General features: G+C 53.7%; 1 protein-coding gene across 1 annotated transcript in view; it reads right to left on the bottom strand.

Moving 5' to 3' along the window:
• Window positions 1-25453, bottom strand: part of DHRS3 (dehydrogenase/reductase 3) — a 41274-nt gene that overhangs the window by 6090 nt on the left and 9731 nt on the right. Inside the window, exons 2-4 of the mRNA XM_066270402.1 lie at window positions 2710-2853; window positions 1020-1139; window positions 419-657 (exon numbers count right to left, since the gene is read on the bottom strand). Of these exons, the coding sequence (XP_066126499.1) occupies window positions 419-657; window positions 1020-1139; window positions 2710-2853 (503 nt within the window). The remainder of the gene's footprint in view (window positions 1-418; window positions 658-1019; window positions 1140-2709; window positions 2854-25453) is intronic.

The raw sequence follows: 25453 nt of genomic DNA, 5'->3' as shown, positions 1-25453 counted from the left end.
CTGACGCTTCCTGGTTCTGACTTCTGTTGCCCAGGCCTCGTGTTTCCCTGTTCTAGGACTCTACAAATGGAATCGTTCAGAAAGCGTTGTGTCTCCAGCTTCCTTTGCTCAACGTCACACCTTGGAGCCTCACCCCTGCTGCTCATGCATCGGCTCTGTTCCCTTCCTCTAGCGGGCAGTATTCTACTGCCCACACTGGTACTCTGTAAGAGCGCCCTGATCAGAGGATCAGAACCTGGACCTCCATAGTGCCCGGTGTCTCGCAGCTGGAGACTCGGGTATCAGACCTCAAAGCCAAAGAGAGAGGGCTCTGGGTTACTTCTGTATCTGCGCTCTCTGTGTGCCTCGGAGGTCTCTCTCCTGGTCCCATCTGCCCGCATGACCTGGCTCGGGAAGGGCGGGTCCTCTGTTCACTGACCTGACCCTCATGCCCTGGAACATCTCGGTGCTGGTGTGGAAGGGCAGCACGGTGGTAGCACTGACACCCGGACAGTCCAGCAGCCCCAGGGTCAGGCTCTCCATGAAGGCGAAGGCCGAGGCTTTGGAGGTGCAGTAGTCAATGGCACCGGGGATGGCGGACAGCGCCAGCACCGAGTTGAGACACACGATGTGGCCGTTCTGCAGCTCCAGCATGCGTGGCAGGAAGGCCTTGGTGGTCTGAGGGTGGGCAGGAGGTCAGTGTGAAGAAGCTGTAGACCCCATACCCCTCTCAGGGAGCATAGACCACTCTGCACACACATGCACCACACCCCGTTACAGAGCTTTCCTGGGACAGGAGGGGGCCGAGGGCTGCCTGCTTGTAGGGCACTGGGTCCGCATATAAGGAAGTCCAGACGTCACCTAGGGTGGGTCATTCCTCTTTTCCTTGTCCTTGGATATTACCCCCCACCCCCACCCCGGCCTGAGCCCAAGCCCTCATGAGTCTCTCCATATCTACCTAATGACACCCAGGCCCCCTGGAAGGAAGGAACATGTCATTGTCATGTGCAGGGCTGGGTCTGGTCCAAAGCAGTCCTTACCCAGAACTGGCCCAGGGTGTTGATGTGCTGAGATTTGAGAAGGGCATCATCGTCGCTATCCATCAGGCTCTTCCCATGGACCACGGCAGCATTGTTCACCAGGATGGTGATGTCGCCCACCTGCAGGTGAGAGGGACAGCAGGTTCATCAGGGCATCCCCAGTGGCCTGTATCCTATGGGGGTGGGACCTGGCCCAATCACCCCTGGCCATGTGACCTTGCGAGGCCACATTGCCACGCTGAGCATCAGCCTTGATCTGTAAGACAGAGCTAATGACCATACTAGAGTTGTTCTGAGGATTAGAAATAATTTATGGCCTGACCAGGCGGTGGCGCAGTGGATAGAGCATCGGACTGGGATGCAGAGGACCCAGGTATGAGACCCCGAGGTCGTCAGCTTGAGCATGGGCTCATCTGGTTTGAGCAAAGCTCACCAGTTTGGACCCAAGGTCGGGTTGCTCGGTCTGCTGAAGGCCCACGGTCAGAGCACATATGCGAAAGCAATCAATGAACAATTAAGGTGTCGCAATGAAAAACTGATGATTGATGCTTCTCATCTCTCTCCGTTCCTGTCTGTCTGTCCCTATCTATCCCTCTCTCTGACTCTCTCTCTGTATCTGTAAAAAAAAAGAGAGAGAGAAAGAAATAGTTTATGGGCTCTGGCCGGTTGGCTCAGTGGTAGAGTGTCTGCTCAGCATATGAATGTCCCAGGTTCAATTCCTGGTCAGGGCACACAGGAGAAACAACCATATGCTTTTCCACCCCTCCCCTCTCCCTTCTCTCTCTCTCTCTTTCTGCCCCTCCCACAGACATGGCTCAATTGGTTCCATCGCATCACCCTCAGGTGCTGAGGATGGCTCTATGGAGCCTCCACCTGAGGCGCTGAAAATAGCTCAGTGGCAAGCATGGCCCCAGATAGGCAGAACATCAGCCCCAGGCAGGAATTGCTGGGTGGATCCTGGTGGAGCGCATGTGAAAGTCTGTCTCTCTATCTCCCCTCCTCTCACTTGGAAAAGAAGAAAAAAAATTTATGGCACAGAGCACATTTATAATAAAAATTGTACATAAAAATTGTATTGTTCATAAAAATTGTTAACATTTACCATGTGCCAGTACTTAACAGGGTGGCTTTGCTCTCTTGGAGCTCACTGATACACTCAGTTTAATAGATGTCTGGAGTCGGGAGAAAGATTTTCCCAGAGGCAATGGGACATTTCCCCCCAGGGTCTAAGATAGAAACTCCCACGGTCTAAATTCCAAAGGGGATAAAAAATGATTACTCCTGTTATTTAATCAACCCATACCCCTAATTCCTGCTTCCTGCAACACACACATACAAGCACACATATGCACATGCATACACAAACACATAGGCACACACAACTCTTAGACCAGCTTCACGAGAGAGTCCCCGGACACGCTCTGGAAACAGCCACTCTGTCATAGATAGCAATGCTGGACCCAGGCCACGTGAGCATGTTCTCTTTGGCTAGCCTTCTCTGTGTCCAGCAGAGCCCCTCCCACAGACATGGCTCAATTGGTTCCATCGCATCACCCTCAGGTGCTGAGGATGGCTCTATGGAGCCTCCACCTGAGGCACTGAAAATAGCTCGGTGGCAAGCATGGCCCCAGATAGGCAGAACATTAGCCCCAGGCAGGGATTGCTGGGTGGATCCTCCCTAGCTACTTACCTTCTCCCGGACAGCTTTGGCTGTCTGGTATACCTCCTCCCGGTTGCCGACGTCACAGATGAAGTAGTGGCACTCTGTGCCCATCTGCCGGATCTCCTCTGTCGTCTCCTTCAAGCATTTCTCCGTCCGGCCCCAGAGAACAATCTGCAAGGAAACAGTGATGGCACTGAACGGCGGTAACTAAGCAAGCTGCCACAATTCGATGATTGTCATCAGAAACTCAGCGTGTAACGTAATCTGCCCAAGAGCCGGCTTCCCTGCATCCACCAGAGAGAATGTGCAAAGCAAATGAATGATATGATATTTTTAAAAGGGTTAGAGCCTACTCTGAAGGGAACCATTAGCTTCTGACTGCCCCATCGATGTGGTACATCCGAGTCTTACGCATTCCTTTCAGCAGGATGCCTCCCACCAGCCCAGTTATCCTACACAGTTAGAAGCAACAGCAGAGCTCTTTCTGTACAATGTCCCAGATTATTCTCAGTTAGGAACAAACTGGCCTTCTCACCAGTTAAGTCCAGAGCCAGTTTTATGAGCGGTGTCGGTTAGTTCGCACAGGGAGGGTTCGACCGTGGGGTACACAGATGCTGAGCGGGGCCTTCACCTCACTGTGGTCACACCTGGAAGGAGGCCAGGAAGAGAGGCCACCAGACTCCCGGGGCGGAGGGAACTGCCTCACCTCTCAGTGAATAAACTCGGGACTTACTATGCTAGGAGGTAACCCTGGCAAGACCAAGACATGGATTCTTCTTTTTTAAAAAGATTTTATTTATTTATTTTAGCCAGAGAAGAAGTAGAGGTAAGGAGGAGCAGGAAACATCAACTCCTAGTTGCTACCCGTATGTGCCTTGACCCTAGGTATGCCTGGGGATTTGAACTAGCGACTTCAGCATTCTGGGTTGACACTTTATCCACTGCGCCACCACAGGTCAGGGAAAATGGACTCTTAAAGGGGTTGGACAAATTTATGAATGGCCAGCCATAAAGGCTCAGCAGAGAAGCCTGGCTATTTCTCAACCTTGACCTGAGCAAGAACGACACACCATACAACCTGCCCTTGGGTCTAGAGGGTTGGACTGAGAACCCTAACTAAGACACAGCTTAATCAGCGCAGAGGGACGGAAGGCTGGGACTGGGGACCGTCAGAGAAAGGATGAGATAAAAAGGCTCCTTGGAGATTAGTCTAATGGGTTTCTATTTTTGTTTCTTCTCTTGGTTTTCAAAATTATCAATGAAACATCTTTAAAAACCCAACCTGGAAACCCCAACGTGTGAAACAGGCACAGGGAATAAATTACACATCCAAGTCCGTAGTTTCTGGCTCTAAAAGCAACTGAAAAGAACAGAAAGGCTGCGTTGGGAAGGCATACATTCTCAAGTGGGGGTTACAGACAGAGCGCAGTCACGTCGGACCAGAACGCAACTGACTTCTGTCTTTTGCTTTGTGACACAAGACAGAGAGAAGCCACACCACGAAGCAGTTGTTGGCAGTAACCATTTATCAGTTGTTTACCTTGACATCTCAGTGCTGTCACGTAAGCAAGAAAGGGCCTCAAAGAGGTGTCGCTAGCTGGCAAGAACACACGAAGGCGCTGGTGGTCTCCAACGAATTGGATTTTCTTTTTTATTAGAGGTTTTTAAGACTTTGAAGTAGTTTTTAAAAGAAAATAAAAATGTTTTCTCAACCGCTAAAACAGCTCTGGGGAAGCCCAGTCTGAAAGCCCACCTTGTGTAACCACGTTGTTTATTTTAATTGAAGTCCCCACACACAGGAAGGGGAGGATTCCATCAATGGCTCTCCTTGAACCAAAAGCCCACCAAGGGTGAACGGACTGCAGTTAGGCTCCAAGGGACACCTTGTCTGCTGAACTAAAAGCAGACCTAGCACGTGCTCCTCCAGGAGAGGCTGGGGACAGTCACTTCATGAAGAAGACTAGACACAAACATCGTACGAGGCAGGCAGTTTGCTGTAGGCATGCTCTGCTCCATCAGATCTCGCCCTTGCCTTGGAGTCACAGTCCCCCAAGTTTCCTTCCATCCATCCTGTCACCCCATCCCTCCATTCCTCCATCCTTCCATCCTTCCATCCATCTTCTGAGTATGTTCCAGTGATTTGAAAGTACCCCTTTGCTTCCTTTCTCCTGCTCTGGTCCCTGCCTAACCCCATCCCACCTCCAGCTCATATTGGACCCTGGGACTTGCATGATACCCTAGGGTCTGGTGAGGCAGAGGCAGGTGCCTCTGGGGACTTTTGAGAATTTCTGGACAAGTTTGTCAGGGAGGGGAAGCTTAAAATGGGGCTTGTTGGAAGGTGCAGGGGGTCCAGGTGCCTGGGAACACAAGTGGTTGCCTCACAGCGTCTGGGGCAACAGTCTAGACGGGAGCCCTTCATTCCGGGAACCCTGGGTTCTTCTCAGCACAAACAGGTACAACAAGGGGTTCCAGCAGAAGGGCCGCCGAGGGCCTCGAGGCTGCTGGACAAGATGAAGTATTCCTGGATCCCCGCGTTCTCAGGTTCGGCAGGGAGGGCAGGGATCTAAAGCCCCGTGTGGGCCCTGGCCGGTTGGCTCGGCGGTGGAGCGTCGGCCTGGCGTGCGGGGGACCCGGGTTTGATTCCCGGCCGGGGCACGCGGGAGAGGTGCCCATTTGCTTCTCGACCCCCGCCCCCTCCTTCCTCTCTGTCTCTCTCTTCCCCTCCAACAGCCGGGGCTCCATTGGAGCGGGGATGGCCCGGGCGCTGGGGATGGCTCCTTGGCCTCTGCCCTGGGCGCTGGAGTGGCTCTGGTCGTGGCGGAGTGACGCCCCGGAGGGGCGGAGCATCGCCCCCTGGTGGGCAGAGCTTCGCCCCTGGTGGGCGTGCAGGGTGGATCCCGGTCGGGCGCATGCGGGAGTCTGTCTGACTGTCTCTCCCCGTTTCCGGCTTAAGAAAAAAAAGAAAATAATAAAAAATAAAGCCCCGTGTAGTTTGCCTTGGAAACTGGCAACAATGGGACCTGGGAGGCTGGCCTTGTCTATGTGGCTGGAAGGACAAGCTGAAGATGGACCCAGGGCTAGGGTATGGGGGTGAAGGCTGTGCCCCATGCCTTTCACGGGTATGGGATACAGCTAGCTGGGACCCTGAGGTTTGGCCATTTCCTCTCAAGGCTCCGTGGATGACACTCCTGTGGCCGGGGGACTGGCCTGCTTGTGTCTGCTCAGAGCCCCCCTTCTTCCTGGGCTATATGGCAGCTTTGCTTTCTGCCCTCCTCACCCAAACCTCCTGGGCCGGGAGCTTCCAGGCCCTTGATTCTGGGTTGTTCATTTTCATATGTGCTGGTGCAGCTTGTTGACTCAAAGTTCAGGATCACAGGCGGGATGGGGTGGGAGGGGTTAAATGGCCTCTCTAAGGCTGAGACTATTCCACCTTCCTTGACTGAGTCATTTAGGGCCTCAGAACCCTCAACACAGAGTCTACTTAGACCAAGAGCCAGCAAGACCTGGGGTTTACCTCTCTGAGTCTGTGTCTCTGTGTATGTGTAAGTGTGTGTGTGTCCATACACGTGTCTCTCTGTGTCTGTGTACATGAGTGTGTGCAGCTTTTTGCACTATTATGCATTTTCTCAGGCCTTTGGTGGATGTTCAGAGTCCCTGAGAGCCAGGCTGGGCATGTTCCCATCTTCGGACCCAGGGGCATTTCCATGGCGACGGCATAACCAGGGGCTGGTCTAATGGCTGTGGGAGGTGATGTGGAGGAGATAGTTGGGGCCACTGTAGCCACCATCTATCTCTTCTTGGCCTCCCTTCCTCCTCCAGTCTGCTGCCCAGGCCCCTCTGGGGACCCAGAGTCATGACCAGGACCCTGGCTGGTACAGCTTAGCAAGCCACCCAGGTGGCCCCAGGACCAGAGTCACCTGTTGTTGACAGAGGAAGAGGCCCAGCCAGGGCCAGAATGGACACAGGGCAAGCAGAAGGCCGGTCTGAGGGTAGGGGGTGGGCAGGCCGGGGAAGGGTCAGATTTATGAGCCCTGGGAACCCAATACGGCCCCCTCTTAATTAATTCCCACGACAGGGAGCAGCTGGGGAGGGCCAGTGGCCCAGGGTTTACTCCTAAGCAGGGTTTATAAAATACAGGCTTAGGGGAGCTCAACACCTGGCCCCGCCTCTCCTCTGGGGCAAATAGTTGGCTTCTGTCCTCCTGCGCCCATGACTGGTAAGGAGGAGGGAAGAGGACAGACCTGCGGCCTCCCGGAGGTGGCGGGCCCACACTGACCGCAGCTGCCCTGCCTGGCCAGGCCTCCTAGCAAAGGCACAGTTCCTGCCCTTCTCCTCAGAGCCACCCTCCCAGAAGCGACAGCCTGCCAGAACCCACGCTCACCCACAGGCTTGAAGGCGGTCACACAGACTTTGTATAGGCTATAAAGGCCCGAAGCCATGCTCAGTGGGTGGCAGAGGCACTCTAACCCAGAGTCTTTGTCTTCCACAGAAGTACCCCTGGACCCCGAGGTACCATGGGCTATTCTGAGCTCTGAGAGTTCTGGTCGCAAGTGTCACGTGTCCCCACCAGCGTTCCTTCCCACCCAGTCCGTCTTAAGCTTTGTCTCGCTCCACGTCCACAACGACTCATCCATCTGCTCCCCAGCACCGCGCAGAGGGCCAGCTGTGGGCCGGGCGCTGTGCCTGCTACCAGGGAGCCAACAGAGAACAACACAGACATGGACCTCTGGGAGCCCACATTCCAGTGGAGGAAGACCCAGAGGAGGGAGGAAAGCGTTGGACACAAATCACCATGACTAGGATGAAGAATAAATGGGGAACTTCATTTAAATTGGGGGATTTATAGGGTTGCTACATTCCATCCTTGAGGAAACTGCAGCTCAGAGAGGCTAAGCAACTTGTCTGAGGTCACACAGCAACTGAGTGAGTGAGCTGGGCTATGAAGCAAGATTCATCATCATTCCCTCTCCCAGGAGGAGAAAAGCCGTTTCCTCTCTCTATGCGGTCTCCTGGGGATCAAGCATGCAGACGCAGGCACCCTCTGAGGGTTTAGTAAGTGGTCTCATTATTTTCCACAGGGAGGGAGAGCTGAGAAGACCTCAGCACAGTCTCTCACTGTACCTCCTCTGCAGAAATAGTGCTTAGAGATCTAATGTTCAGGGGGGGAAAGGTATAACATTATCCCTACAGGATCGTTGCAACTCTAAAACTCAACAGTTAATGGAAGTCAAGTATGCTTGTAAACTCCTATTCATCCTACAGAACCCTGCTTGAATGCCCCTTCAGTTCTGAAGCATCTCCGGCTGCTCCTTCCAGGATGATATCTGTGGAGTACTTGCCGTGGGCCGGTGCTGTGCTGAGTACATCCACATGTTTTCTTCTTTCATCCTCACGATCCCATGTGGGTATGGCTACTCTCTCCATTTTATGAGTGAGGTTTAGACAAGGTAAAATGACCTGCCCAAGGTGATACCGCTTGGAATTAGCAGAGCAGTGTGACTCAGAATTCACGTTCCCTACCGCCAACCCGAACCCCTGTTCGTACCTCTACTATCCACAGAGGCCGGCATGCTGGGCTTGTTTCTGAGCTCCCCACGAGTTCATGAGGTCCTCCAGGGAATCCTGCACGCCTCATAACCTCAGCATCCAACGCAGCCCAGGCACAGAGTAAAACCCGGCTAACACCGTCACGTGGCACTGGCCCACATGGCCTCTAGAAAAACCTGCTGACCAGAGAGCAGACTCCGTCCCCCAGCCTTGCCGTCCTCGCCCAAAGGGGCTCACACTCATGCCTGGCCTTGATGTTCATCGCTGGTGTTCAGCTGCAGAGCACAGTCCCACCAGTGACATGAGCTGGGTGGTCTCTGGGCAGGTCCCAAGCAGAGCATCTGTTTATAATTGGCAGCTCTGGAAAGATCCAAGTGCCTGGGCAGGTCTTTGGAGGCTAGTTCATGTCCACAGGCTCTGAGTTTTGGACCAGACTGGTGCTGTGTTGGCTTCCCAGAAGGAAAGAAAATGCCCACCAGGGACCCCAAACCACAGCAGGGTGGGCGGGGTGGGGGTGGGGAGGTCTCATTTTGGAGGGTGCACACTCAAGTCCACCCGGCACCTCCAGCAGGGGGTGTTAATAAAAGACTGTCCTTGCCCTGGCCGGTTGGCTCAGCGGTAGAGCGTCGGCCTAGCGTGCGGAGGACCCGGGTTCGATTCCCGGCCAGGGCACACAGGAGAAGCACCCATTTGCTTCTCCACCCCTCCGCCGCACTTTCCTCTCTGTCTCTCTCTTCCCCTCCCGCAGCCAAGGCTCCATTGGAGCAAAGATGGCCCGGGTGCTGGGGATGGCTCTGTGGCCTCTGCCTCAGGCGCTAGAGTGGCTCTAGTTGCAACATGGCGATGCCCAGGATGGGCAGAGCATCGCCCCCTGGTGGGCAGAGCCTCGCCCCATGGTGGGCGTGCCGGGTGGATCCCGGTCGGGCGCATGCGGGAGTCTGTCTGACTGTCTCTCCGTTTCCAGCTTCAGAAAAATGAAAAAAAAAAAAAAAAAGAAAATAAAAAAAAAGACTGTCCTTGTGGCCAGATGAGAATAAGCAAGCAGCAGAATGTAGTGTGGAAGCTGTCTAGAGTCAGAGCGTGGAAGCTGTTTAGAGTCAGAGCAGCAGGCGAGTGGACATGGGTGGGTGGACAGGTGACGTCCGAGATATGGACACGGACTCTTCCTTGGTACACGCGTAGTAGAAGTTAAATTTTGAGCTTCCCCTTCTTTCTCATCCCTGTCCATTTCCAGAAAGAGACCCCTGTCTTGAACACAGTCGCCTAGAACCCGGGCTGGGGACTGGCCTGCCTGGGCTCAGTTCTCTGATCTGCCCCTTACGAGGTCCACAGACTTGGAACCCATTTCACTGTTCTATCAATTAAGGTTTTTTTTAAAGCGCCCACTTTGAAGAGTGGTTGAAGAGGATAAAAAAAAAAAAAAGGACATGATAAGTGTTAAGTTATTGTTATTAATATTAACCCAGGAACAGAAATAGACCCCCACCTTTTGCTCACAGAATATCCTACTATCCCCCACATAACTGAGTCATCAGGACAACAAATGCCTAGATGAGTCCTCCAGGGCCTCTGCTTCTAGACGCAGCCTGGACTGGGGCAGAACCACAGAACCGTGGAGACCTCTCCGTTCCCACCCTTCCACCTGCTTCAGCAGACCATCCTCCGTCTGCACCCCTGGCCCGGGAAGGTGGAGACCAGCATCACACTGTCTGACTGTGGAGAGGGCTGCAGGCCACCCACTGAGGGGGTTTCTCAGTAGGGAAGGACTTCATGCTGAGCCCTGGGGAGCTTGGTAGACAGGGCCCCAGGTCATCCAGAGCAGCAGTACTTTTCTTAGGCTCCTAGCCCTGTCCTTTCTACAAAGATCCTGTCGCTAAAAGTTTGAATGTTACCATGCTCACCCCCAACACTTTCTTCTCCAGGGCAGGATTTCTTCTTCTGTTTTGTTCTCCCCCTGAAATGATTATTTTGTAGGATGCTTCTAGCTCTCCTCCATTGGGGGGGGGTGCCAGCCATCACCACGCACACAGGTCCAACAAGCCTCCCAACCCTTCTTCCAAAGACAGCCCTTCAGAACACGATGAGGGTGCTCAGGTACCACCCTGAGGCATTGCCGGACGTCCTCATCTTTCTACCTTTCCTCCTGGGAGCCCTGCTTCCAAACTCAACCTGCCTCTGTCCATAGCCTGCCCTTGGGGTGGCCTTGGGTTCAGTGCCTATGTCCCACCGCTGACCCATTACCCCAGGGAACCAGAGGTGACAACAACTAGGGGGCCCCTCTGTTAGACCAGAGTGAGGCCACCTCTTTCTGTCTCAGCACAGCCCAGCTGCCCCAGAGACAGGCAGGACTGTCGCACGTAGCAGTGCATGGTAAGCTCCTGCTGGCTCGGTCCCCACAGGGGCCTGCAGTGCATGGTAAGCTCCTGCTAGCTCCGTCCCCACAGGGGCCTGCCGAGAATGTTCTGGTGACCGCCGGCTCGCCTGCTGGAGAGGACTGTTATGAATGCCCTCAAATTAGATCAGCTGGCGGTGCTCTCTGCTCACTGGTCCCTGACCACAGCCTGGAGCTGGACAGAACCATGCTCCCGGCCCAGGTCCAGCCTGGAGTGGGCCCCGGAGGAGACACAGGAACGACTTCCAGCGCTCACTCCCTGCTGATGCCCGCTGGCCCCTGCGGCAGCCTCTCCCCGGCTCCGCCAACAGCCCTGGGGGACGCATCTTGTCCACTGCGTACCCGGGAGAACTGCCACTCGAAGGGGCTACGTCGTACTCCCAGGGTTACTCAGCACGTGGGGGAGCCGGACTCCAACCTGCTTGGCCTGATGGCCGACCTGTGCCCTTGGCCACTGCACACGACCCATAGGAGCAAGGTGACCCCATAAAGAGGACATATCCATTCACTGCGCAGGTGTCACAGAGCACACACCAAAGACGAGGGAGGGAGGCGCCCACCTCCCAGGGACAGAAGGAACCCTGCTGCCCTGCTCTGGGGCCGTGCATGGTCCCTCACCAAGTTCTTGCCGAATGGGTGACAGTGATGACGCCCAGCTCTTTGTAAGGATCTCGGGGGTCTTTCCAGGCTGAGGGGGGAGGACTGAGGAGGGTAACAGATACCCAGCTCCCTTCTCTCTCTGAAGCCTCTTACTGTCCATTGTTTTTTCTCAACCTACATCTGATCCACCAGTCCCACCTCTGAAATCCAGAAGCTGACACTTCTCCCCTGGCTGAGCTCAGCCCCAACGGCCCCTCACCTGGACCCCAGCAGAAGCCCACATATGACTTCCCGCTCTGACTCTTGCCCCAGAGTCCTTGCCTCTGCCTCAGTGTATTCTCAATCAAGCGGCCAGACAGATCCTGGTAGAATATAACTGGCTGTGCTCACAACTCCCAATGGCTCCCCACTGCACCTGGAGTCAAGTACCCAGTGACCACAGGCCTCTCTGCCCTCTGACCTCAGCTCTTGCCCTCCCGGGGCTGACTGCCTCCTGGCTCATGTACCCCCCGACCCAAGGCCACGTGTCTCAGGGCCTTTGCACCAGCTCTTCTCTGTCCTCGTTCCTCCAAGCAGACCTATTCCCACGCCCTCCTCCCTCATAGGTTCTGGTTAAGTGTGTCTTTACCTGACAGTTTGTGTAAAATGCCTCCCACTCCCACAGACACTCACTTCCCAGCCCTACTCTTGCTTTTTAAAAATAATGTTTTATTAACAGGCTTTATTCTTCTGAGCAGTTTTAAGTTCACAGCAAAATTGAGTAGAAGGGACAGAGGTTTCCCACATAACCCCAGTCCCCACGCACACACAGCCACCTCACCCACTATCAACATCAGCACCAGATGGTACATTTGTTATGACGAAGGGACCCACATTACCACGTCACCATCACCCAAGTCCATGCTTCACACCAGTCAGGCACTTTTGCATGTTCTACGGGTTTAGACACATGAGCAGTGACAGGTATCTACCTGCAGTATCACAGAGAGCGGTTTCACAGCCTGACACATCCTCTGTGCTCTGCCTACCTGGCCCTTCTTCCCACAGGTCCTGGCACAGCCACTGGATGTGTTCATGGTCTCCACAGTTTTGCCTTTTAGAGAACATCACGGAGTTGGGACCACATAGTAGGCAGCCTTTTCAGACTGGCTTCTTTCACTGAGTAGTAGGCATTTAAGTGTCCTCCATGTCTTTTCATGGCTTGAGAGCTCATTTCTTTGGAGTGCTGAATACTATCTCATTGCTGAGTGTCCCACAGTTTATTTATCCACTCATCTACCAAAGGGCACCTGGGTTGCAAGCTTTTGGCCATTATGCATGGAGCTGCTGTAAATATCTGTGTGCGTGACCCTGCCTTTTTAGGTCTCTCCCAGTGGCCAGCGCACACGCCTCCCTCTGTGATGATATCTCATGTCCCCAAGGAGAGAGGGCAACCCCTTCAAAACCTAACACAGTCGGCCCTGGCCGGTTGGCTCAGTGGTAGAGCGTCGGCCTGGCGTGCAGAAGTCCCGGGTTCAATTCCCGGCCAGGGCACACAGGAGAAGTGCCCATCTGCTTCTCCACCCCTCCCCCTCTCCTTCCTCTCTGTCTCTCTCTTCCCCTCCGCAGCCGAGGCTCCATTGGAGCAAAGATAGCCCGGGCGCTGGGGATGGCTCCTTGGCCTCTGCCCCAGGCGCTAGAGTGGCTCTGGTCGCAACAGAGCAACGCTCCGGAGGGGCAGAGCATCTCACCCTGGTGGGCAGAGCATTGCCTCTGGTGGGCGTGCCAGGTGGATCCCAGTCGGGCGCATGCGGGAGTCTGTCTGACTGTCTCTCCCCGTTTCCAGCTTCGGAAAAATACAAAAAAAAAAAAAAAAAACCTAACACGGTTGCCACCTACCAAGAGCAAGTGCTCAGGAATCAAGTGTGACAACTGGGCCAAGACCCTGTCTTGTCCCTGGGTGTGATTCTTATGAGTCTTTCTGGTTCTGGGACCACCCCAAGAACACTCTCCAGGACTCTAGGGAGAGCAGAATGGACTTCTCACTTCCCGCCAGAAAGCCAGGGGCTGATGTTTCTTTTCACAAACATTAACCGTCTGGGCAACAGGGCTATGCCTCCTTCAGACTGCTCGTGACAAAATACAGGGGTGGAGAAACTCAAGTCAGAGTTGCTGGCTGATGTCCCATGACCTCTGCCCCAGTACCTCCACCTGAGTCGCCTATTGGAGAAGCCAGGTGACCTTGAGGTAGGTAGGGGGTACCCGACAGGGGACAGGAGAGCCAGCACCTACAGACTACTCTCCAGCACAATGTCCATCTTCAGTAACACTATCCCGAGAAATGGGATCAGAAGTTTGGCCCATGGATGAGGCTCAGACAGGCTAAGTAACTCACGCAGGCTGCGCTACCAGAAGTTTCAAAGCAACACCTGACGCTGGACTTCAAAGCCAAGTGCCTTCACTTCTGCCTGTCCTGTGTCACTAACTCACTCATTCAAGGCGCTGTTAAAGGCCCTGGGACACAGTAGGAAATAAATCCATCCTACTCTCATGGAGTTTGCTTTCATGTGTATATATAAAAGCTGGATGACAACAAACATATGAACAATTGACTAGATAATATACTGCTCACAAAAATTAGGGGATATTTCAAAATGAGTGTGAAACAATAAAAAAAAGAAGCATTTGATTTTTTAAAATTAAACAAAAACATCAGAAAAGCAAACAAGTCAAAGAAAGTTGTTTGATTATGCAAATAGATGCAAAACCAACTTTTATTTCATTGGTGAAAATGCACTATACAAAAGGCTGAAAGTACGGGAGTATCTGCAAGGTCCCTGATCCCCTAATTTTCGTGAGCAGTGTATATAAAGGTGGCTAAATGGGTGTGGAAGAAACAGGAAGCTTCATAGGGGGTAAGAGTGATGTTTAGAGGGGGGCAGGGACAAGGACAGCCTTTGGTAAGGTAACATCTGGGCAGAGACTTGAAGGAAGTAAAGAAGGCAGCAATGCAGCCATTTCAGGCTGAGGAAACAGCCAGTGCAAAGGCCCTGGGGTAGGAGTGAGTTTGGTGTGTTGGGGCACAGCAAGGAAAGCAAGTGGCTGAGTAGAATGGGAAACAGGAAGTTGGGGGTGGCTGTTGTCATGGGGGGGCTTTGACTTCTACTCTACTCTCAGTGATGAGAAGCTCTTCAGAGGGTTATGAACAGAGAAAAGACAGCCTCTGACTTGCATTTTGGAACAAGTTCTGACTGCTGCATTAGAGGTATAGAATGGGGGTGGGAACCAAGGCAGTGGTGAGGGGCCAGTTAGGAGTGGTGGTATGGCAGGTGACAGATGTGACAGATGGAGGAGGATGGGGCACTGGGGTGGAGGTGCTGGAATGGGAAAGGTTCAGCATGGCTGCAGGTTTGGTCTGTGGGAAAAGAGAGCCCTGTGTGGCCTGAGAACCTGGAAGAAGGAGGGCGACACGTTCCAAGTTCCTGAGCCTTGCTCTCTGGGGAAGGACGACTTTGGCAAGTCCCAGGTACTGAGAAAGAGAAAAGTCCTGCCTGAGACCTCCGACCCTCCAGCTTCCAGAACACTCGGCTTAAGCAGAGAGAGGGGGAGGGGTGACCAGGAGTGAGGAAACAGTTCCAGGTGGCCAGGGCAGCCTCCCGGGGCAGAGGTGCCTGGCTACTGGCCAAGCAGGCTAGCTACCTACCTAGTACTGCTGGTAAACACACCAGTTTCCAATAACAAAGTGGCCGGCCATCCCTACCCTGCCCTTGACGGTAATGAGCCGGCAGCACGCTCCGCGCAGGAAGAGGGAGACAAGCCTGCGCTCACATGATGCGGCGAGGGGGTGGCAGGAGGAACCGTCGGGCGAAACCTCAACGGGTCTGGCAAGAGGCTCCAGGAAGTCTTACTGAAAGCGGGCCCAGGGTGGGTGGAGAGTGGGGGCTCGTGGGGGTCCCGGGAGGGGTCGGAGTGGGGTTGGGCTCGAGGCCTGGGCGAGGATTGGGCTGGGATCCCATCTGGCAAATGGAAGAGGGATGGAAAGGGTAGGTAGATGGGGAAGGTGGGGCCGGGTGTCTGGTAGGGTGCAGAGCGGCAGCGGTGTGGACGAAGATAGGGAGGGACGGGAAGTGGGTAAAAAGAGCGGCGCGGGTTAGGGTTGGGTTTGGGATGAGGATTGGGGGCGCGGATGAGGAAAGGTAGGGCTTGAGGAGGAGGGCCAGGTTGGAAGGGGGAGGGTTGGGGTGGAGGAGGGGGGTCCGGTGTGGATGGTGGGGGAGCAGGGGGTTGAGGGGGGATGGGTGGGGTGGGGGGTAGGGGGAAGGCGTCGGGTTGGGGGCGGGGCGCGGATGGCGGTGGGTGGGTGAGAGGTCCCCCTCCGGCTGCAGGGACCGCCCTCGCTTCCTCCCTCCGGCAGAGCGGTAAACAAACGCGGTGATGTCACAGGCGCCGCTGACCTGCGGCTGAACCCAGAGCTGTAAATGAGATGCAAGGTGCCAGCAGCCTCCGGGCCGCGCAGCCTGCGAGCCACACACGCTTTTCCGCGCCGGCCTGAGGTTACCCCAGCTGCACACACGGACAGGATGCTGCAAACGCCACCAGACATTGCAACACGCAGCCAGTCTGCTGGCCGCAGCGTGAACCGTCCCGACGCCCTCCTCCGCCGCCGCCCCCCGGCAGGCACCAGCCCAGCTGGAGCGCAGCCTCCCTCCTCCGGAGCATCCCCGGGGGCTTGGCAGCTTCCACCCACCCGGGGCCAGCTTCTCCAATAGGGACCCGGCCTATGCCTCTCGAGAGGCCTCGGAATCCGAGGCCGGGCTTGCGGGGTCAGCTGTGGGCTTTCTGCCCACCAGATTGGGGAAGTGCTGCAGGGAACCCACAACTCGGCTTTCTGGGAAGCTCATTTCTCTCCAGCGAAGCTGATGCTTCATTCACGCCCTTCTTCCAGGTACATGCAGATGCCGAAGTGTCCTCACCAGCCACTCCACCCTCCGCTAAGCAGGGGGCCGCCACCCTGTATTGCAGGGATCTCCCAGAGCGATCCTGGACCGCATACTCTTGGCAGCCCCTGAGTCTGAACTGCCCTTGGGGATGGAACGCAGCCCGGCTGGGGCCAGGCAGCCCAGCACGCTGCTCTGGAGCTGATTTGCTGTGTGACTTTCGGATGAGTCACTTGGCATCTCTGGGCTTCACCATCTCCCCCTGGGGAAGTGAGGAGAATCGAAAGTGGCCTCCCTGTGCTGGTGTGCGGAAGGTCACAAGTGCACGAAACCATCACGAGGCTGCGGCTGGGAGGGTTAGTTAGCAGCCTCAGGTGCAGGGCCTGGCGGTGAGAACTTGGAGACCTCAGAGGAAGGAAGGAAGGCTCTCTACTCACCCACCTGTCCCCCAAACTTCGCCTTCTGGGTTTACTGTGAAAAGCCCAGGCTGTGAGACATATAGGTAAATAGTCCTCTGTGTTGCCCCCCTCCCCCACTGGCTCTACTACTTGGACTCCACCAACTCAGGACTAGTGGGGGTAGGGGCAACACAGAAATGACCACAGGTCTTTAAAAAGCAGCCCAGAAATACAGCAGGCACAGCCAATGCCATCCTCCCTTTCACTGTAGTTAGTATTTAAATCCTCTCCCTCCCATCACCCTGTTGTATTGTCTTTACATAAAGCATTGTGTCACTGTCTGAAATTTCCATAGTCATTTGTATGCTTGTTTATTGTCTATTCATCTCCCGGCTCCCCCCACCCCCCACCTAGAATGGAGGCTTCCTTCCAGCACCTGGCTTGGTAATCAGGTGTCCAGAAGTGTGCACGGGAATGAACGGAATCATTTTGCCTCTCCAGGGGAACAGGTGATAATGTCCCTTGAGGGGACCTTGGGAGGGAGAAAGTTGACCACGCGTTATTGAGAATTTCAAGATGCCAACAGCAGGACATTAATAAGCAGAGCTGGGATGCCGGTCAGGGCAAAGACGCAGAGGTGCCTGATCAGTAGCAATACCCAGGGTGAGTGAATGCCACGGTAGGAGCCTTCCACCCCTTCCCTGGGCAGCAGGGCCACTGTGGGATGCGACATTATACAACACATCCCAGAGAGACAGTTGACAACAGCTGGCTGAGAGGTGCCTGTACACCCACGCTACACATACAAAAAGCCACAGCAGTGAAGACAGAAGCATATTAGGGTGAGGGACAAAGTAGTCACAGACCCGGTCACCGCCAGCCACCACAATTAGCATCTTCTCAGGAGCTTCCTTTCTCCCAGTGCTGAGTGCTGCAGGGAACCCACCACTCCTCAACCTCAGCTCCACAATACACAAAGTCCCTTTGTTGTTCTTCATGTGACTCGTATATTGAGGCAAGTCCTCAAGGGGCTGTGGACCTGAGCTGCTGGGCTATTTTAGAGTTGAGGTGCCAAGATCTTGGAAATGTCAAGGGCATGGCCAAGAAGTACCTGAACTGGGACCCCAACCCTGGCGACACTTCTGGTGGTTGCTGGTGGGGGTGAGAATATAGCTGTTATGGGAAAGGAACGACTTTTATTGTGGTTAAATCAGGGTATCTCTTTCAGTATCCCCATCCTGCCCCAATCTGAACTTTGGAGGACCCCAAATTGGTGTATCCCAGGGAGACCCTCAACTAATTAAGCATAATTTGTGGACTGGCCTCCGAGGACAAGCTTTATATTATTTGTCAGCTGTGCAAGGGTAACTACCTATCCTATAGGTATTAATTAGGAATCAGTTTAATCTTTACTGGATGAAGGTCAAATGCCATAGAGATGAGCCTTCTGGCTAGTTGGTGGCTGGCATCCCACTATCAGTTTGGGGAGATCTGGGCCCAGAAGGCTGGGGGGTTCAGGGGAAGTGAGGGGACGTTGCAACAGGAAATGGCCTGGTCAACACATCCTGCAAAGGCCAGGATGTTGGGAACAAACTCTGGAATGGGCCCGAGACCAGGAAGCCAGGTGGGGCGGGGTTTCCCCTTAGCACCAGCCCTGCAGAAAGACCCATCCCTCCGCCATCGGAGAATCAGGCTCTCCTCCCCTCCGTCAGCCAGTCTGGTCGTGCATCCCATGGAAACCTTGCTTTGCTTCCCTAGTGTTTTCAAAACCAAGTCCAGCCTGACCTGTGGTGGCGCAGTGGGTAAAGCATTGACCTGGAATGCTGAGGTCTGAGGTCACCAGTTCGAAACCCTGGGCTTGCCTGGTCAAGGCACATATGGGAGTTGATGCTTCCTGCTCCTCCCCCTTTTCTCTCTCTCTCTCTCTTCTCTAAAATGAATAAATAAAATCTTTAAAAAAAACAAAAAAAACAAGTCCAAGCTGCACCCCATGGCCACCCAGCTCTGTGAGGCCTGGCCCTGCCCGTCTCCCCAGCTCCCCACTCACACTTCAGTTCTGGGCGGCCCAGACTCTGGGATTCCTTGAAGGGGCCAAACCCTCTCATCTCTTTTCCAGACACGCTCTGCCCCTCTGCCTAGGAAGTCTTCCTTCTGGCATCCACTCTGTTCTGGATGCCTCACCTTAGACCATGGTCCTAGCTTTCACCAGCCTTTCTTCCCCAGAAGCTAGACTGTCTGGATTCAAATCCCGTGATTACATGTGCGCTGTGTGATGTCAACCAAGTATTTAACCTCTCTGAGCCTTAATTTCCTCATTTTTAAAAGGGGGTCAGTAATAGGTCCTACTTCATAGGGTTGCTCTGAGGAGCAAATCAGATGATCCCTGTATATCACTTAGTGTGTAGGAAGAATTTTATTAATGATTCAGAGACTGGTTGGAAGCCCTTCCTCGAGCTAACAGTTTGCCATGATTTGTTCCATCAAAGTGTCCATCACACCATCATGTCACTGACAACCACTGGTCCATCTTCCCAGCTCGACCAAGGACAGGACCTGGAACCCTGTGACCTAGGACAGTCCCCTGCATGCCCTTCCCCCCCTTTCATCCTGTCCCCAGAGGAAGCCTTCCCGCTGACCCAACATTTTCTCTTCTGTGGAGCAGCTGCCCACCCAGTTTGGAGTCAGTTCAAGTCTCCCGTTTCTGTTTTGCTCTCCAAGGGCAAACCCTCCCTGATGATGTTCTACTTCCCTAGTCACACTGCCAGCGCTCTGCAGCAGGAACAGTGACGTATTCCGTCCCTGGTGACTCTGCGTGGCACCTGGAATGGAGCTTTGCATTCAGCTGGTACTCAGGGCAGGTCCAAGCAGCAGTTTCTGAGCCCATGGCCAGTGTAGTCAGCAATCTCCTGGAACCCTCCTGATGGCCCCGGGAGGATGGGACCTGCACCGTCACTGCAAAACCAGGGCTCAGAGAGTGTGGTCGGCAGAATAATGGCTTCCCCCAAGGATGTCCACATCCTAATCCCCAGAACCTGAAAATATGTCACCTTACGTGGGAAAGGGAGAATGAAGGTTGCAGGTGGGATTAAATTTGCTAATCAGTTGACTTTAAAATAGAAAATTGTCCCGGGTTATCCAGGTGGGCCAGAGTAATCACAAGGGGCCTTAGCAGCGGAAGAAGGAGACAGAAGAAGGGAGTTAGAAGGAGAAGTGACTGTGGAAGCCGGGTCAGAATGATGCAACTTTGCTGGCTTTGAGATGGAGGATGGGGCCACGAGCCAAGGAATGCAGGAGGCCTCTAGAAGCTGGAAAAGACGAGGAAATGGGATTCTCCCCTAGAGCCTCCAGGAGGAACGCAGTCCTGACACCTTGATGTTAGCCCGTTGGGACCCATGTTGGATTTCTGACCTCCAGAACTGGAAGAGACTAAGTGTGTGCTGTTTTTAGCCACAGAGTTTGTGATAATCTGTTAGAGCAGCCACAGGAAGCTTATATAGAGAGGTCAGGGGACTTGTCTTAGGCCTCCTGCCAGAGGAGCTAGGATTGAAACTCGAGTCTTCTCCAGAGTCAGGGCTCTCCATGGCATAGCAGTCCTTTATGCTAACCTATCAGCATTACTTAAAAGGAATCCTATCTGTCATAAAGAAATTCTACAGAGGCCACTGTAGAAAGTGCCCGAGAGGGCTGGAGAGAACCATCGTAGATAATTCATCATGGCCAACGTGTACTGAGCCCACATTTTGTGCTGAGGACTTCTGAGATATTATCTCATTGAATCCTCATTTTATAGATGAAGAAACAGGCTCAGGGAGGTCTAGTAACTTGCCCTGGGCCACTGAGCAATGGGGTGGAAAAGCCCGCTTATGAACTTTGGTTTGTTGACTTCTGAGCTCAAAGTCTGAATCAGTATACTATACTGGCTTCTTGAGGAAGAAAAACATCATCATGGGTGTGCACTCTCACATATGTGAACACGCGTTTGCACACACATATACTCGTCTGCCAACGCAGAGACTCCAAGACCATGCATCTGCCAGCCGAGGAGGCATGAGCCCTCAGAGAGCACACAGCATGCCCAGTCCCCACTGCCCTGGTGCCCATGGCGGGCCTGGAGGACCCCACCCCCTCTACTGTGGGTTCACAGGGAAGTCACCTGGAGAGGTGAGGTGAGACTCCCCCTCTCTGCCAAGTGAGACAAGAGGACATGGGATATGGAGGCCAAGGGTGTCCTGACTTCACGTGGGTGTGTCTGGCAGGACTGCCTGTCTGCAGGAAGGTCATGCTGCCCTCTGTGGTCATGCTGGCCCCAGGTCCTTGTGACCAGTTTTGGGGCGTGTGAGAGGTCAGGGCCGGGCTGGTGGCTGGGCTCAACTGTGTCCCGCCCTGTTCCTGGGAGCTCTAATGGACCTCAGAGACTTCCTCCCACCTTGGAAGGACCAGTATCAGCTCCCTCGGCTCACCGGCCTGCAGCGGGACAGGAGAGGGAGCTGGCCTCCCACACCCAGGGAGCTCTCCGTACGTACATGAGCAGCAGCCTACCGGTGGCCTGAAATCTGTTGACAACATGCTAACCCACTTGGAGCGGCTGCTCATTTTGCTTCTTTGAAATACAAACTTCCTGGCCTGACCTGTGGTGGCACAGTGGATAAAGCATCGACCTGGAAATGCTGAGGTCGCCGGTTCGAAACCCTGGGCTTGCCTGGTCAAGACACATATGGGAGTTGATGATTCCATCTCCTCCCCCCTTCTCTCTCTGTCTCTCCTCTCTCTCTCTCTCTGTCTCTCTCTCTCTCCCTCTCCTCTCTAAAATGAATAATAATAAAAAAAAATTAAAAAAAAAAAAAGAAATACAAACTTCCTGAGAGCAGGGAGGTTTCAGCTCAACTCTGAAAGGTTCATCTCATCTTTCCACCTGTGAGTGTCAATAAATGACCTGATAGGGTCTGCAGGGCTAGACCCAAGAGGTCTAGCTAGCTAACAGGGAGGCCTGAATCTCCTGGAAGTTTCCTCTTAAGATGGCTGAAACCTGGATCGGCCCTTCCACAAGGAGGAGGTCTGGGCGTCTGCTCCCGATCCCCTTGCTCCTGGTGACAGTGCCCCACCTTCACCCACAAAAGCCTGCCTTCCCACTCTCAAACACTGTGCTTGGCTGGAGATGGTACCCTCTTGGCTCAGAGACAAGCTGTCCAATCAATCAGTGAACCGTTCCAAGTGACATCTTCAGGCTCAACCTAGTCACAGCCAGAGAGACTCAATACCCGGACCTTTCTGGAAGTGCTAGGCAGAGGCACCAGTCTGTCCGCTTGAATGGGAGCTGGGGGATGGAAGGCAGCAGGGGACAGATGTGGTCAGCCCCGTGGCAGAGAGGCCTGCATAAAGAGAGACCCAATCCAGACAACTCTGTTAAGAGTTCCTGGAGCCATGCCCAGAGTTAGACCTACCTAGGGACCTTCTAGTCACATGAGTCAACAAACCAATCTGGGCCACCTGCACACCCTCCATCAGAAAAGCTGTGGTTAACGTCGTCTGACCCAGTTAGACTCTCTAGGCACTAAAGGCATGCGCTGCACAGACTGCTAGTGCCTGTCAACATGGTCTATTCTGTTCCACAGAAGGACTGAGAGGCAACAAACTCACCGGTTCAAGAGCAGATACCCTGGGTTCAGATCCTACTTGGTCACCTACTAGCTGTGTGATCTTACATTAGTGACACAAGTGGATGAGAACCCACTTACTGTGGGGAGTAAATAACTGTAAAGTGCTCAGAATGGTCCCTGGCACATAGTAGGTGCTCACTAAACAAGGCATCTAATTAGCTATGATGGATGGGTCATGCATCTGCCAAGGCAACAAATGTTTATTAAGCACCTACTGTGTGCCAGATACTGTGCCAGGTGCCTAGGACACTCGGTAAGGGGACATGTCCCCTGTCCCTGAGGATCTTACACTCTTATGGAGAGGATACATGGCAACAAGCAGCCACAAAGCATGGTGAGTTGCCACGGTAACCTGTGACTTTCACCTCACTGTAGCCCAACCCTGACCAGTACAGCTACTTGGACACAGAGATGAAAATGACTAATGCCCACGTAGAAGAAGTCGGGTGGCTGTCAGGGGAGTGGGAGCTGGGACAGAGCAGAGGCGTAGCCCGGGACCGGCCTCCACCCCTCAGCTGCAGAAAGGCCTGCTCAGACCAGACGTTGCCCATGAAGAAAGGGGCTGTTGTCACCAGTCATCTCAACAGGCTCTGGGCCGTCCCTGTGGGGAGAGTGATTCCCTTCCCCTGATTTCTAGAAAGGGTCAGGAACTAAAATTCCTCCAGGCTTCTGTGACACAGGCAGGATTCCCTCCTTCCTTTCTGGGGAATCCTAGAAACAGGCAAGTCCAGCCGGAGGGCTGTTTGCCTTTTGCCCCTTGTGCCCAGAGAGCACCTGTTCCAACATACAATAGGCGCAGAGCCAGGGCTGGGGGGTATCCACTGTACCCCTACCCCCTAACTGGACAGAGCCATCATTTCTTGCAAGTGTTCTTGTTCCAAACTAGGAGTTTCACAGGTTTTTTTTGTTTGTTTGTTTGTATTTTTCCAAAGTTAGAAGCAGGGAGGCAGAGAGACAGACTCCCACATGCGCCCAACTGGGATCCACCCGACATGCCCACCAGGGGGCAATGCTCTGCCCATCTGGGGCATTGCTCCAGTTGCAACTGGAGCCATTCTAGCGCCATCTGAGGCTGAGGCCGCAGAGCCATCCCCAGCGCCTGGGCCAACTTTGCTCCAGTGGAGCCTTGGTTGTGGGAGGGGAAGAGAGAGACAGAGAGGAAGGAGAGGGGGAGGGGTGGAGAAGCAGATGGGTGCTTCTCCTGTGTGCCCTGGCCGGGAATCAAATCCGGGACTCCTGCACGCCAGGCCAACGCTCTACCACTGAGCCAACCAGCCAGGGTTCACATGTTATTTCACTGAATTTTCACACCACCATTTTTCAGATGGGAAATGACACCCAGAGGGATCAAGTTATCTGTCCAAGGTCACACAGCACGTCACTGGGAGGCCCCCTAGCATTTGTGGGATCAGGAACTGGTTCCCAGCAGACCTGGCCTGCACTGCAGATGGCATGGGTGCTCTGCTCTGGCCAGCTGGCTGGCCTCTTTGTCACTCAAAAGACCTTGGTGGCTATGACACTACCCATGGGCCAGCCCTTGGCTTTGGTGCTGGGGTAGCCACGTCACATTTTCTTAAGGCTAGAAGCTGAATTTGGGCTATGTCCCCATGGGGAGGCTGTTCTCAGTTCTGGTTGAGTAATTAGGGCTCCCTCATGATGGCACAGGGGCCCTGGCTGAGGGCTGAGTGGGGCCTGGAGTTCCACATGCCTCGTGGGGGGGGGGTAGAAGTGGGGAGCCTTCTCCTGAGGGGCAAAGGCACAAACTGAGATGAGGCCACCCTGTCTACAAGCTTCCTCACCTTGCAGTATAGAGCCAAAGGTTGAGAACCAATTGATCCGGACTTCGATCAATGGGAGAGGGGTGTGTCCTGAGGGATTTCCTAGCCTGTTCTTCCTTCTCTTGAAATCTCTGGCATTCCTTAAGAAGATACACACAGATCTCACATAGAATCCTAAACTACTGAACATAAGGAACGGAAGCCAGTCTAGTTAAATGAGGTGGCGGCCCTTTCGGAACCCTCTCAGCTGCACCTCCCGCACGGTCTCACCTTCCTGGAGCCCGTCCAGTCCTCTGGAACACAGTTTGGAAATGTGGTTCTAGAACCTCAACTGGTGCTGGTGTCTGCCCTGGGGGCTGTCAGGGTGCAGACCCAAGGTCTATTGCAGTGGTAGTCAACTTGGTCCCTAACGCCCACTAGTGGGCGTTCCAGCTTTCATGGTGGGTGGTAGCAGAGCAACCAAAGTATAAATAAAAGGACAGATTTAACTATAGTAAGTTGTTTTATAAAGATTTATTCTGGGCCTTGGCCAGTTGGCTCAGTGGTAGAGCATCGGCCTGGCGCACAGGAGTCCCGGGTTCGATTCCCGGCCAGGGTACACAGGAGAAGCAGCTATCTGCTTCTCCACCCCTCCCCCTCTCCTTCCTCTCTGTCTCTCTCTTCCCCTCCCGCAGCCAAGGCTCCATTGGAGCAAAGTTTGCCCGGGCCTCTGCCTCTGCCTCAGGCGCTAGAATGGTTCTGATTGCAGCTGGTGATGCCCGAGATGGGCGGAGCACCGCCCCCTGGTGGGCATGCCGGGTGGATCCCGGTAGGGCACATGCGGGAGTCTGTCTGACTGCCTCCCCGTTTCCAGCTTCAGAAAAATACAAAAATACAAAAAAAAAAAAAAAAGATTTATTCTGCCAGCCTGACCAGGCGGTGGCACAGTGGATAGAGCATCGGACTGGGATAAGAGGATCCAGGTTTGATACCCTGAGGTCACCAGCTTGAGCGCGGGCTCATCTGGTTTCAGCAAAGCTCACCAGCTTGGACCCAAGGTCACTGGCTTGAGCAAGGGGTTACTCGATCTGCTGTAGCCCCAGGGTCAAGGCACATATGAGAAAGCAATCAATGAACAACTAAGGTGTCGCAACGAAAAACTGATGATTGATGCTTCTCATCTCTCTCCGTTCCTGTCTGTCTGTCCCTATCTATCCCCCTCTCTGACTCTCTCTCTGTCTCTGTAAAAACAAAACAAAACAAAACAAAACAAAAAAACCCAACAAAAAAAAAAAGATTTATTCTGCCAAACTTAGCGAAAATCCGACATAAAGTACTTGGTAAGTAATTATTATTATATGCTTTAACTTTCTGTAACTCTACTTTATAAATTTTATAAAGTAAAGTTACTTCCCTACTTTATAAATCACCACTACTGTGGAACTGGTGGGTGGTTAGAAAATTTTACTACTAACAGAAATACAAAAGTGGGCGGTAGGTATAA

The sequence above is a fragment of the Saccopteryx bilineata genome, chromosome 3 (assembly GCF_036850765.1).
Source record: "Saccopteryx bilineata isolate mSacBil1 chromosome 3, mSacBil1_pri_phased_curated, whole genome shotgun sequence".
Taxonomy (NCBI): Eukaryota; Metazoa; Chordata; class Mammalia; order Chiroptera; family Emballonuridae; genus Saccopteryx; species Saccopteryx bilineata.
This window is presented reverse-complemented; position numbering and strand designations above follow the sequence as displayed.